At 56.8% G+C, this 12,379-nt stretch overlaps 1 protein-coding gene across 9 annotated transcripts in view; it reads left to right on the forward strand.

The window, feature by feature from the left end:
- KIAA0513 (KIAA0513 ortholog) overlaps positions 1 to 12,379 on the forward strand; it is a 58,701-nt gene that overhangs the window by 36,632 nt on the left and 9,690 nt on the right. For all 9 annotated transcript variants that reach the window (XM_042970559.1, XM_042970555.1, XM_042970551.1 and 6 more), the window contains 6 exons: positions 2,994 to 3,465; positions 5,722 to 5,821; positions 7,108 to 7,181; positions 9,808 to 9,878; positions 11,335 to 11,542; positions 12,313 to 12,353. In XM_042970559.1, the coding sequence (XP_042826493.1) occupies positions 3,137 to 3,465; positions 5,722 to 5,821; positions 7,108 to 7,181; positions 9,808 to 9,878; positions 11,335 to 11,542; positions 12,313 to 12,353 (823 nt within the window). In that variant the 5' untranslated portion in view covers positions 2,994 to 3,136. The remainder of the gene's footprint in view (positions 1 to 2,993; positions 3,466 to 5,721; positions 5,822 to 7,107; positions 7,182 to 9,807; positions 9,879 to 11,334; positions 11,543 to 12,312; positions 12,354 to 12,379) is intronic.

A 12,379-nucleotide genomic window follows, 5' to 3' on the forward strand; every position in this document is an offset into this window, starting at 1 on the left:
GGTTGGGGGGGGGGGGCGGGGGGCGGGGCGCTCAGGAAATATGTTTGACTGCAGACTGTTTTGTTTACTTGGCTGTGACGTGAACATCATTCACTCACGTTCTAATTGTTTCCAACTGCATCATTCACTGATTACTGTTGCATCACTTTGTTAGAATTTATTTGCCAGTTTCCTGTATTTAGATCCCAGCCCCCCTCCCCCAATTTATCAGGATTAGAAATACTGTTGTTGCTGGGGCCCCTGGGTGGCTCCGTCAGTCAGGTCATGATCTCACCGTTCATGGGTTCGAGCCCTGCATCGGGCTCTGTGCGGACAGCTCAGAGCCTAGAACTTGCTTCGGATTCTGTGTCTCCCCCCGCTTTCTCTCCCCCTCCCCTACTCGAGCTCTGTCTCTCTCTCTCTCTGTCTCTCAACAAGCAACATAAAATAAAAAAAGAAATACTGTTATTACAGGGAGCATTTTTCTCCACGTAACTAGCTTTGAGTTGAATTATTTTCTTAGGATACATTTCTAGCATTTGAATTCTTGGATCAGAGGATAGAAAAGTAAGAGCTATAGAAAATACTTTCCAGGCGCACCTGGCTGGCTCAGTCAGAAGAACACAGCACTCTTGATCTTGGGGTCATGAGTTTGAGCCCCACGGTGCGCGCGGAGATTACATAAACCAACCAACAGACAAATAAATAAACAAATACATAAATAAAGATAGTTTCTAGAGCCTTATTTATCCCTATTGTCAGGGTTACTTGAGGGTATTAACTTGACCGTATCCTCATCAGCGTTTAGATTGCATTTTAAAGTTTCTGCTAACTTGGTACCTAATGGCACCGAATTGTTTTAATTTGCTTATCTGCCTGTGTGGTTATTAGTGCTGGCTGAAGAATTGCCTAAGCATTTAGCAATAGTATTTCTCCTTCGTGACTTGCCTATTTGAATAGTTTGTACATCTACTCGAATACAGAGTTTTCGGTCGGGTTGGGGTGGGTGGATTTCTGATATGTGTGATTTTTCCATTTTTACCATCCAGTGTGTTGTTACAGGGGTGGTCTTCTGTGCTTTGGAGAGTCTGAGAAGGTGGTGGCCAGAAGGATCTTACAATTCAAGCCTGACTGGGGCACCTGGGTGGCTCCGTGGGTTAAGCATCTTGACTCTTGATCTCAGCTCAGGTCTTGATCTCAGGGTCATGAGTTTGAGCCCCATTTGGGGCTCTATGCCGGACATGAAGCCTACTTAAAAAAAAAAAAGAATGCAAGCTAGACCACAGTGTCTCAGTCGGGGAGACCCCGGCCCAGAGAGCAGAGCCCGTGGGCACAGGTGGTGGGAGGGGAGTCAGGGCCGCCCCCAGCTCCAGACCATCACTCCTCAGTCTCTGCCTCTCTGAGTGGTAGCGCTGTCTCCTGAACCCCTGAAAACCCCACGTTGCTCTCCTGGCCCAGAAAGTTCTTTTAGGTGGAGATGTTCGCTTCTCTTTTTTGGGCCAGCGCAAGCTTCGTAGGACTCTACCGAAGAGGTGTCGTTGTTACTCCAAGAGCAAGGAGCCAGCGTTCCGTCTCCCTGACTCAGGGCATTTAAAAATATCCTGGGCTGGGGAATTCGGAGGAGCCCGTGATCGATTTGTGAGCATCACGCTCTTAACAGGCAGCAAAGGCGGTTCTGATACTGAATTACGCTCAGGAGACGCACTGCGGCCGTGTCGCTGGCCACCTGTCGGCTAGATGCTTGGGGTCTGCCGAGGGTGAGGAGGAGGACGTGTCCGGTCTCGAGGTCGCTCTTGTCTGGGGGAGCTGACGCGGCAGGAGGGCGAGATCTCGCTTCCTGCTGAGCTGTCTGCCGCTCCTCACCCGGGAGGGAGGGCCGCGGAACCGGTGGGTGACTCCCCAGCTGGCAGCCGGGAGACCCCGTTCAGGTGCGAAGGTTCCGGTCCCATCGTGGACCCTCCCGGCCCTTCGAGCACATTCCCGGGCAGCTGTGTCCACCCATTCACGGACGTGCGGCCAACACTCCCTTAGTCGAGACCGTGCTGAAGGCTGGATGGCTACACAGGTGCTCCAGGGGCTCTTACTCCAGAGGGATAAGCAGAGATGCTAATATCTACCCGTGACGCTAACGGAATTGCAAATGGGTGCAAATAAAATTCGGAGGGGCGCGGAGGAATCGCTGAATAGTTTTGAACAGGGGTGGCGTGAGAGGTGGGGCTGTGTCAGCCCCGGGCGGTGGACGGCATCCGGGCAGGGGGAGGCAGGAAGAAGGCACCGAGCGGGGAGGGGGAGCGGCGGAAGGAACGGGCGCCACGGATGCACGCCGTCCCCCAGCCGGCTGTGTGCAGGGAGGGGGCAGGAAGGAGAAGGGGGGTCCGGGCGGCACACGATGCTCAGAAGCCATCGGAGGGCGTGCGAGGGACGCGAGAAGGGACGTCTGTGTGGCGGCCTGCGGAGGTTCTGGGTCTTGAGTGGAAGACTCCATCAGAGAGGAGCCCGGGAGGGAAGAGACGCCAGGCCGGCAGCCGAGGGGCCCCACGTGCTTAGCAGAGGCGGCTTTTCCCGCCGAGCTGGGCGACACCGTCTCCCATGGCCGCTGACTCCAACGGCAGGGAGCGGGCCCGTGTGTCCTTGGTGATGTTCTGATTCTAGCCCGGGGTCAGCCTTTTTGTTTAGTGGCATCAGTCTGGTGGCCCAGAGCAGGGGGAGGGCCAGCAGGCCCGGTGCCTCGGAAGTCTGTTGAGTTTGGAGGAATCCCGATCGTTGGTGTGTATTCGTGCGTTTATTCGACAAAGAGTTACCGAGTGCCTACCACGTGCCAGGCGTGTTGTGACAGCAAAGTAGACGGTGGCGAAATGATGTCCATGTAGAGACGTCCCGAATTCTGGACGTCTGGAGCCTGTGCCCTATCCAGGGAATCTTGGGGCCTCGCTGATTCGGCGGAGTCTGGAGTCTCCGAGCTGCGTTCCCCTTACGCGGGCGCAGCGGTAACGCTGATGTGCCTTCCCTTCTAGATGCCTTAGGGTGCGAGAGCCGCCCCAGAGGACGCCTGGTGGCCGGCAGCGCCCGAGCAGCTCCTGTGCGTGGCCTCCAGCTCCCACTGACGCCCCCGGGAACGCGGTCCGCCGGCCCTCCCGCCTGGAATCCCCCCCAAACCATGGAGGCCCCGGAGGTGCCCGTGGGCGCGCTGCTTGACTTCGGGACCGAGCCAGCCGCGCCCTCGCCCCTGGAGGCGTTGCCTCCGAAGCTGCAGGATGGGGACAGCTCGCAGGGCGACGGGGCTTCGGAGAGCGAGACCACGGAGTCCGCGGACAGCGAGAATGACATGGGCGAGTTGCCCCCACACCCGTCCTGGGACCGGTACCGCCGCTCGTCCTCCAACGAGTCCTTCTCTTCCAACCAGAGCGCCGAGTCGGCCGAGGACGAGGAGACCCAGGAGCTCCGGGAATTCATGCGCGGCTACGTGGACAAGATCTTCTCTGGCGGGTGAGCCCCCGGGACGCGGCTCTCCGTCGGGGTGGGGCTTGCGCTCCCGCACCTGCCGGTGAGGCCGGAAACTTTCCGTTTCCCAGACTCCTCTTCGTGCTCGTGGGCAGCGGGGCCTTCAGCAGCTGCCAGGGTGGGGGCCCTTCCTTGGTCCTCTTTCTTTTTTTTTTTTTTGTTTTAATTTATTTATTTTGAAAGAGAAAGAGAGCCCGCGTGCGGGAGGGGACAGAGAGGGAGAGAGAATCCCAAGCAGGCTCCATGCTGTCCGCACAGAGCCCGATGTGGGGCTCGAACTCACAAACTGCGAGATGATGAGCCCAGCCGAAGTCGCACGCCCAACCGACCGAGCCCCCCAGGCGCCCCGCTTGCTCCTCTCTCTTGCCTTTCCTTCGCAGTTTTTTGGGGTGTAAATATGCACCCTGGCAAGGGAACACACGGAGCGGAGGGGGGTTGGGATCAGGCGGAGGAGGGGGTGTCTGTGGGTGGGCCCCCGCTTGTCCATATCTCCACGTGGGGGTGGGGCGCAAACCCAAAGCCCTGGGCTTCCGATGTCAGCCGTTGCCTTGCGTCCCGGCCGCCCGCTAGTCCCTGGCGGCCTTGCCACCCGTCTGTGGTCTGTGGACCCGCAGCGTCAGCGTCCCGGGAGCTTGGGGCAAGTGTGGGTCTCCGGCCCCCGCCAGGCCCACTGAGTCTGAATCTGCGTTCTAACCAAACCTCTGCACTCTCTGTACACGCCCTTCCGTGAGAGGAGCTGAGGACCCCACAGGATAAGTTTCCAGTTTTATTAACACAGTAGGAACTTCTGCCTGTTGACACAGTGCAGAGAGGCATTATTTCCTACCGCGATTTGGGTCCTTTGTTTGTAATCTGGCAAGGTTGACGCCTGCCTTTGCCAGGTGTATCTCCGTTTTCCTTGCAGTTAGAAGAGGGAAGACCAGGGGCCCCCGGTGGCTCAGTGGGTTCAGCGTCCGACTTCGGCTCAGGTCATGATCTCACAGTTCGTGGGTTCGAGCCCGGCGTCAGGCTCTCCACTGGCAGCTCAGAGCCTGGAGCCTGCTTCGGATTCTGTCTCCGGCTCTCTCTGCCCCTCCCCCGCTCGTGCTCTGTCTCTCTCTCAAAAATAAATAAATATTTTTAAAATTCTGAAATACATAATAATAAAACATGAAGAAAAGGAAAAAGAGAAAAGGGAAGAGCTCAGTGAAATCCGAATATCGGACTCTCCCAACATGCATTCGTGTTTGATTTTGAACGCATCCTGGGAGAGCAGATCTGGCTCCCTCCTAATTCTGTTTGACTAACACTGGAATGAGTCAGCTTCCTCTGAGCACACCCAGTTAATGAAAGGGGAGAAAGCCCAGAAGCCTGCTAATCTGTCGGGAAGGCCGATCTATATTTGCCACAGCCCGTCAGCAGTACGGAGCAAGGACAGCTGAGCTGGACGCGTCTTCGAGAGCATTCCAGAAATCGCTGCAAACCGGCTGGCACCTTCTCCTGTTTCATCCGGTGTTGGTATTTTGGGATAAGTGAGACCAAGATGTTTCCCACAAAACCTTAAATAAATGAAAAATCGCACGAGCTGATTGAGCCTCAGCCTTCTGCCGCTTCTTTGTTTTGCCTCTGCATGTGGGGTAGCGTATCGGCTTTCCACGAAGAGTGATCAGAAGTGGTTTGAGGTCGGGGGAGCGTTCTGTTCCCCCACCCCCTCTAGGGTCCCCCAGTCTCCCTCACACACAGAGCCAGGATCGTCAGAGAGGGGAGCAGGCTGGGTCCTCATGGTAACTGACCGTGCCCACCCCCCCGCATCATCCCAGCGTGTGCTGCTGGGGCTGAGCAAGTTAGCTGTTCTGGAATGTGCTGTGGCTCTGTGCTGACTTCACCAATGAGCGGGAAGGCGGCTGAGCTAGAGAACCAGGCCCTCAGAGGGTCGTGTGACCCCGGCCGGTGCTCCCATGTCACGGGAGGCAGGACCGAGGGGATGGGACACGGGCTTTGGAGCCGGGACGTCTGGATGGAGCTCCCATTTGCCACTCGCCTGCTGTGTCTGGTCCCCTGAGCCAGTCTCCTGTCTTTGAAATAGAAACGACCCCATTTCCTCGTGGGGGCCGCCTGAGGGTGGGGTGAGCCGGGGCCGGGGAGGGGGTGTGGGGGGGGGCAGGGCAGTACTTACTCGTTCCTCCTCCCCCCCGTCCCCTGCTGTGGCCGTGTTTGTTCCAGAGGACTGAAGGTTGCTTTCTTCTCCTCTGTTCCTTTCAGGGAGGACTTGGACCAGGAGGAGAAAGCCAAGTTTGGGGAGTACTGTAGCAGTGAGAACGGAAAAGGCCGGGAGTGGTTTGCTCGATACGTGAGCGCCCAGGTGAGGGGTGGGGACGGCAGGTGCTGGTGATCTGGGACACTGGGGCCACGTCTGCCTCACCCACTTTGGAGGAAGGAGTCCAGGGAAATGACCCAGCAGGAAAACAAGTAAAACTTACCCAAAGATGTTCTGAAAAGGCCTAGTTAGAATGGCAGGAAGTTGGAAAAGTAGCTCGTGTAGATGCCCCCCGCTAGAAAGAAACGCGAGCAAACCGGTCTTTTAACGGCGTGAAATGACAGACAAGTTAGTTTTGTTGTGTTTTGCTTACAATTTATTTTATTTTAGAGGGAGAGAGCAAGTGAGTGGGGGAGATGGGCAGCGGGACAGAGAAAGAATCTCGGGCAGGCACCACAGTCAGTGCGGAGCCTGACGTGGGGCTCGATCTCACGACCATGAGATCATGACCGCCAAAATCAAGTCGGACGCTCAACCGACTGAGCCACCCAGGTGCCTGGGACAAGTTTTTTAAGGGCAAGCTTGTGGACTGTGTCCATGCATAGTTGTATTCCATAATCCACAATATTCAGTTTTTACAAAGATCATCAAGGCAGTGACAGCCATGTGAATTCAGAAAAGAATTTTTTTTTTTTTTTTTAAATACCTGCTAGGTCCTTTTTTTTCTGTAAAGTAGCTTAAACTCTTAGCTTTTAAAGTATTTTTTACTTTAATTTTTTTTTTTTTTTAATGTTTATTTTTGAAGGAGAGAGAGACAGAGTGTGAGCAGGGGAGGGGCAGAGAGAGAGGGAGACCCAGAATCCGCAGCAGGCTCCGGGCTCCGAGCCGTCAGCGCAGAGCCCGATGCGGGGCTCGAACCCACAAACCATGAGATCATGATCTGAGCCCAAGTCGGAGGCTTCACCGATGGGGCCGCCCAGGCGCCCCGGCTTTTAAGGTGTCTTTATCACAATTTATTGGCTCCAAGAAAAATTAGAAGATGCAGATCAGCAAAAATAGAGAAGCGACCCACAAATCTACAACCCAGAAATGGCGCGTGTTGCCGTTTGGGGGGTTTAGTCCCTCCAAACTGTTCTGTGTTGTGTGGGCGGGTGTGTCGCATCCCTAGATTTAACACTTCCGAGGAGACGCGGGAAGACGTCGGCTTGGGCTTTGCCGAGCGACGGTCGTGTGTCCGGGCCCGCGCTCTGCTCGGGGTCCCGGTTTCCGAAGCGCAGGCGGGGCTGCTACCGCCGGGGGCTCGCGGGCCCCGCTGTGTCTAGCGGTGCCCGGCGCGGTAAGCCCTGTGCCACCTGCGCGCCCCGTGACGCGTCTGCCCTGTTCCCGGACAGCGCTGCAATACCAAGTGCGTCTCGGAGGCGACCTTCTACCGCCTGGTGCAGTCTTTCGCCGTCGTCCTGTTCGAGTAAGTCGTGCTGCTGCTCACAGCCTTTGTCCTACGAGCGTGTCTCCCCCCGACCCCCGTCCTGCCCCATGCTAACCCGGGCCTTACAGCACCTGCTCGGAAATCCCGGCATCCACCCAGAGGCAAGGCCGTGCCGGCCTCTCGCGGGAGGGAGTTTGGGTCCTCCCCCGAGGCCCCCCGCAGGAGAGGTTAGGGCACTGCACCTGGGCCTGAGCAGATCCCTCCGCCAGGGCCCTCGGGACGGGCTGGGATAACACGCCCTTGACCCTGCCCTCCTGCGCAGGGCGGTGGTGTTTTCTTGATTTCCTGCCGTGAAGTGCTTCGAACTAGATAGACAGCCGCCCGCCTAATGATCGGATGGGACCCGATGAGTGCAGCCTGCCCTGCGTGCTAATTAGGCCCCGCTGGAGCCTTTTATCACAGACAGCACAGTAGTCCCCGTCGGGGGTGTGCGTGGGGGAGGCAGGCCACGTGAGTGAGTCACGGCTCTCTCCCCCTCAGGCCGCGGGGCTCTAGGGCTGCCAGACCCACATCATCCATCCTGGACCTGCGTCAGAGCAGGCGACAGCCCGCCCCCCCTTCCCCCCAGCGTGAAATGGAGGGGATGTGGCTCTGCCTTGGAGACGTGGGACAGCAGCTTTACCGATGCGGGGGAGGGGAGGCAAGGCACCGTGGGTGGGAAAGGCCAGGGTGGGGGGAAGCCCCGATCTGACAGTCATTTGTGCCCCCCGCTTACCCTCCTTCCGTCATCATGGCCTCAAAGCAGCCCCGTGGCTTGTCCCCATGTCCCCATTGTCCTTCCAGGCTTGAAAACTCCCTCCTCCCCGCAGAAAGGTAGCTGCTGTTGTGACCCTTAGCCCCCCTGTGTCTGGATGTCCCCTCACCTCTCTCTGTTCCCCCATGAACGTGGGGCACGGACTGGAGGGGAAAGACCTTAAAAAGGAGGATCCCCATGTTTCCGGCGCTCACTCAGAATGTCCCAAGTTGAAGACAGGCTCCCGTGGGGGGCTTCTGGGTCTCGAGCTGGGGGGGGGGGAGGTGCAGTTTCCAAGCAGGCCCAGCTGTCTTGTGCACAACAGGCTCCCCGGCACTGAGACCACTCAGCTTCCAGTGACATCGATAGGAATTCTCACGAATCCATATTTTACAGAGACTGCACCTGTTCCGCTTGGCAACAGAAGTATTTCATTCTCCACTTCCTTTGAATTTTCCCTTAAATAAAATTGGGGTGCGGGGGGAGGAAATTCCCTTCAAATTCCAACTGGACCAAAACACAGAATCTCCCCCATTGCTTTGTGAGTGTATATATTTTTGTGTGTGGTTGGGAGAAAAGAAAGAAACCTTGTAATATGTTTTAAATATTTACTAATTTTTAAAGTTTATGAGTTTTTTAAAAAATTTCTAGCTTATGAGTGCCTTTTGTTTTTACTTTTATTTATAGTCTTTTATGATTTTATTGGCAGTTTAGTTAAGTTTTGTATTCTTTTTATATTGAAAGCTAACTGGCCCTGACCCTACTGTCTAGATAAAGTCCATCGACTTTTTTTTTTCTTTTTTTAAATAATACTCATCCAAGGTTAGGAACTAAATGGGAAAGAAAAGTGCAGAAGCACAGGATACGGAGGCACAGCGCCTAAAATGGAGAGGGGATCTCCTTTATACAGCCCTGCCCTGGCTCCTGCGGTCTTCTCCCTGACAATGACTCCTGTGGATGGTGTGCACCCCAGAGATTCTGTGTCTTTCCAGGAAAGGCACTGCACCCACATGCACTTCTGCATTTGTGACGGCTCTGTGATGTTCCGATATCTGAACGTTCCAGCGTTTCTCCGACTCATGCCCCGTGGGTGGTAGATTGTTCCTCTCCCTCATCTGCCCTGGCTCACGTGCTGGTAGACGTCACCGTCACATCTGCAGCTGTCGCAGTGCACATTCCTAGTGGCAGACGGGGCCCCTGTTTGAAGATTTCCCGCCCCCCCCCCCCCTTTTCGCTTGCTGAGTTGACCGGACCTCTGTGTAGCTCATACATCTTAACATAGTAAGAACAATACAATAATGATAATCCTTTACATCTGGAGAACACTTTTGAGTATAGAAAGGTTCTTGTGTATACTAATTAGATTTTTCAGCAAGTGACGTAGGGCAGGGAGGTATTCATATTCCCAGTGGTTCTCAAAGTGCTGTCCCGGGGCCCAGGAGCATCAGAACATCAGCTTCACAAGGCAGTATGTTAGAAATGCAAGTTCTTAGGCCAACTGCCCCAGACCCACACAACCAGACTCTGGGGGTGGGCCCAGGAGTCCACATGTTAACTGCCCTCGCGGTGATTCCGACGTAACTCAGAAACTTCAGTTTCTGTAACTTCAGTTCTGATGTAACTGAAAACCACTGACAGCATGGGCCCTCTAACTCACTGCTGATTCCTGAGAACTAGGGGCTGGAGGGCCGCGTGGCCTGGGGCCAGTGGTTTTGGCCTGAGACCCGAGGCCCGACTTCCAGTCCTGGCGCTGCTCCTGTGTGTAGGATTAAGCGTCCTGAGCCTTTCCTGTTCTGCCTCGAAGGGAGGGAGGCCAGGCTGAGGGAGAGGCACAACAATTTTTTACTCAGTCAGCCTCGTTTCCCGTATCAGGTGCCACCAGATGGACGACTTCGGGCCTGCCAAGAACCTCATGACCATGTGCTTCACCTACTACCACATCGGTAAGGCCCAGGGACGCGGCGGCCGTGGGGACAGACGTGGAAACCCCAGACTTGTCAACCTGTAACGTGACAGCAAGTGAGGGTTTTCTCCCGATTAAAGGCAAAGGCGTGAGGCTTCCAGAAAACAAAAGCACCTGATGAGTGAGATTCCTAAAACAGGAGAAGACGCGGTCTGTGTCGTGGGTCATGAGGTTGACTATCCATGGTAGGGAGGAGACCACCCAGCAGCTAGGAGGAGAGAGAACAGGTTCGTTTGGCGGGACGTTTCACGGTAGACTCGGGAATAGCGGGATGTGAGGACATCAGTTTCATGTTTTAGCAAAATGTGAGGTGGATGGCTGTTGAAGAGAGATGGGGGGAGCGGGCCAGGGTCTTAGGGAGGAAAGCATCCCTGGGTGTGGGCTGGAGAGGCCCTCACGAAGAGTGTGGGTTCTTCTTCATCCCGAGATCTCACAGCTCTTCTGGCTCATTACGCTGGAACTTTCTGGTAATTGGAGCTCGAGGCTCCCTGCGTGAAGTTCCTTGGGCATGACAGAGGGACTCGTTCAGGCCGCCGTAGGCAGAAGGCCACTTGGGGCCTGTGTGTGGACTAGAGCCGGGTCAGGGCAGCGCTAAGCCTGGCCTCCCTTCCCACCCCCCCCCCCCCAGGACACACGGGTCTGCTCTCGTGCTGTAACCCCACGTCCTCTGCAGCGTGGCTTCGCCCTCTCTCCGCTCCCAGCTGCCCGTCCTCGCCATGCCTCGCTTCTGCTGGCGATAGCTGGTCAGGCGGCCTCAGCTCGAGGCCAGGCCAGCACTGGGCGGGCCCTCCATCCATGGGATCCCCTGGTCCAAACCGTGGCTCCTCCTTCTCAAAGAACAGCAGACGCGGCTCGTCTGAGTCACATCTGCGCACAGAGCAGCTTACGTTAGTAGGGGACACTCGGCACCTTAGCCCGAGGGGGCACTTTGCCCCAAAGTGGGTATCTTTGACTGAGGTAGGGTCTTGATCTATAGGCGTGCCTTGACCTGAAGGGGGCAGCTTGACTCAGAGGAGACCCTTTGGCCTGTAGGGGGCGCCTTGACCTCGACTAGACCCTTTGCCTGTAGGGGATGCCTTGACCTGCAGGAGACCTATTGACCTGTAGGGGGCGCCTTGACCTCGGGTAGACCCTCTGCCTGTAGGGGGCGCCTTGTCCTGCAGGAGACCCTTTGCTGCAGGGGGCCTTGGCCTATTTACCGTCGTCTCCCGGGAAGCCACGCTCCTGGTTCAGGCCCTCCAGCTTCTTCGGGGCTGGCTCCTCACCTGTTTCTTTTAGCCCCTGTGCGCCTGGCTGCCCTCTCGTACACAGTAGGCGTCACCCTCCACCTTCCCGGGCATCTGGGGGCCTTTGCGTGTCGCGGCCGCCGCCACAGAACGGCTGCTGCCACGCAGTGTGGTTCCATTCCTGCCCCCTCCCGCCTCTCCCCCCTCCAGGCAAGCCGCAGCTGCTGCCCCCCGAGTCCAAGGAGAAACCCGCGGGGAGCATCGACTCCTACCTCAAGTCCGCCAACAGCTGGCTGGCAGAGAAGAAGGACATCGCCGAGCGGCTGCTGAAGAACACGTCGGCCAAGACGGAGAACGTCAAGGGCTTCTTCGGGGGGCTGGAGACCAAGCTGAAGGGACCCCTGGTCAGGAAACAAGAGTAGGTGTCGCCGGGTGTGCGTCCCTCTGGGACCCACGGCAGAGGCCGCATTCGGCCCGCCAGTGGCGGTGGCTGGGAGGCCCTGGCCTGGCAGGGGGGGAGTCTGGTGACCTTGGGGGCCTGCCAGCCGCTCCCAGGAAGCGTGGCGGCCGGCCCCGTTTGAGTCCTCACCCCGGGTTTTCTGTGCTTTGCAAATGCCGTTGGGTTGGCTGCTGGGCAGGGGTGTCCCCTAGGGGACTGATGGGGAGCGTGTGGAAACTGCCTGCGGGCAGGAGCGGGATCACAAGCCCCCTGGTGAGGGTCAGTGGGCGGTGGAGAGACCACTGTCCCCCGGGACAGCTGTTCTCCCACAGGAGCTTGGGAGCCTTCTGGGTCGGGGCACTTGAGAACGGGGTGTCGAAGTGAAGACCTCCCAGGAAAGGGGGCATGTCAGCAAGAGAGTGCCCGGGTTCCCGGTGCCCGTCCACCCCCTGCAGTCCCCACTGTCACCTCCGACGGCGGGTTTCCACCATGACTTGGCTCCGTTCCTCGTCTGGTGCAGGCAGCTTTGGATTCAGAGAAAATGGGGCAAGGTAGCCTAAATGCCACATCTCAATTCTGGAAGATTGGCAATTGGTAAATGTAGTGTTGCTTTAATGACACTTTTTCAGAGACAGTCGCAGTAAATGTACCCATCGCTTGCAAGACATAATCCGGGCTCAGCAGCCCGGATAGAGCTGAGAAAATGTGCAGGGGGTCACTTTGTCACCGCTGTGGTGTCTCTCCCCCAGGGAGGAGGAGAGCAAGCCCAAGGAGAAGCCGCAGAAGACCGGTGAGTGCTCCCGGCGGGGGCCCGGG

Source organism: Panthera tigris, chromosome E2 (genome assembly GCF_018350195.1).
Source record: "Panthera tigris isolate Pti1 chromosome E2, P.tigris_Pti1_mat1.1, whole genome shotgun sequence".
NCBI lineage: Eukaryota > Metazoa > Chordata > Mammalia > Carnivora > Felidae > Panthera > Panthera tigris.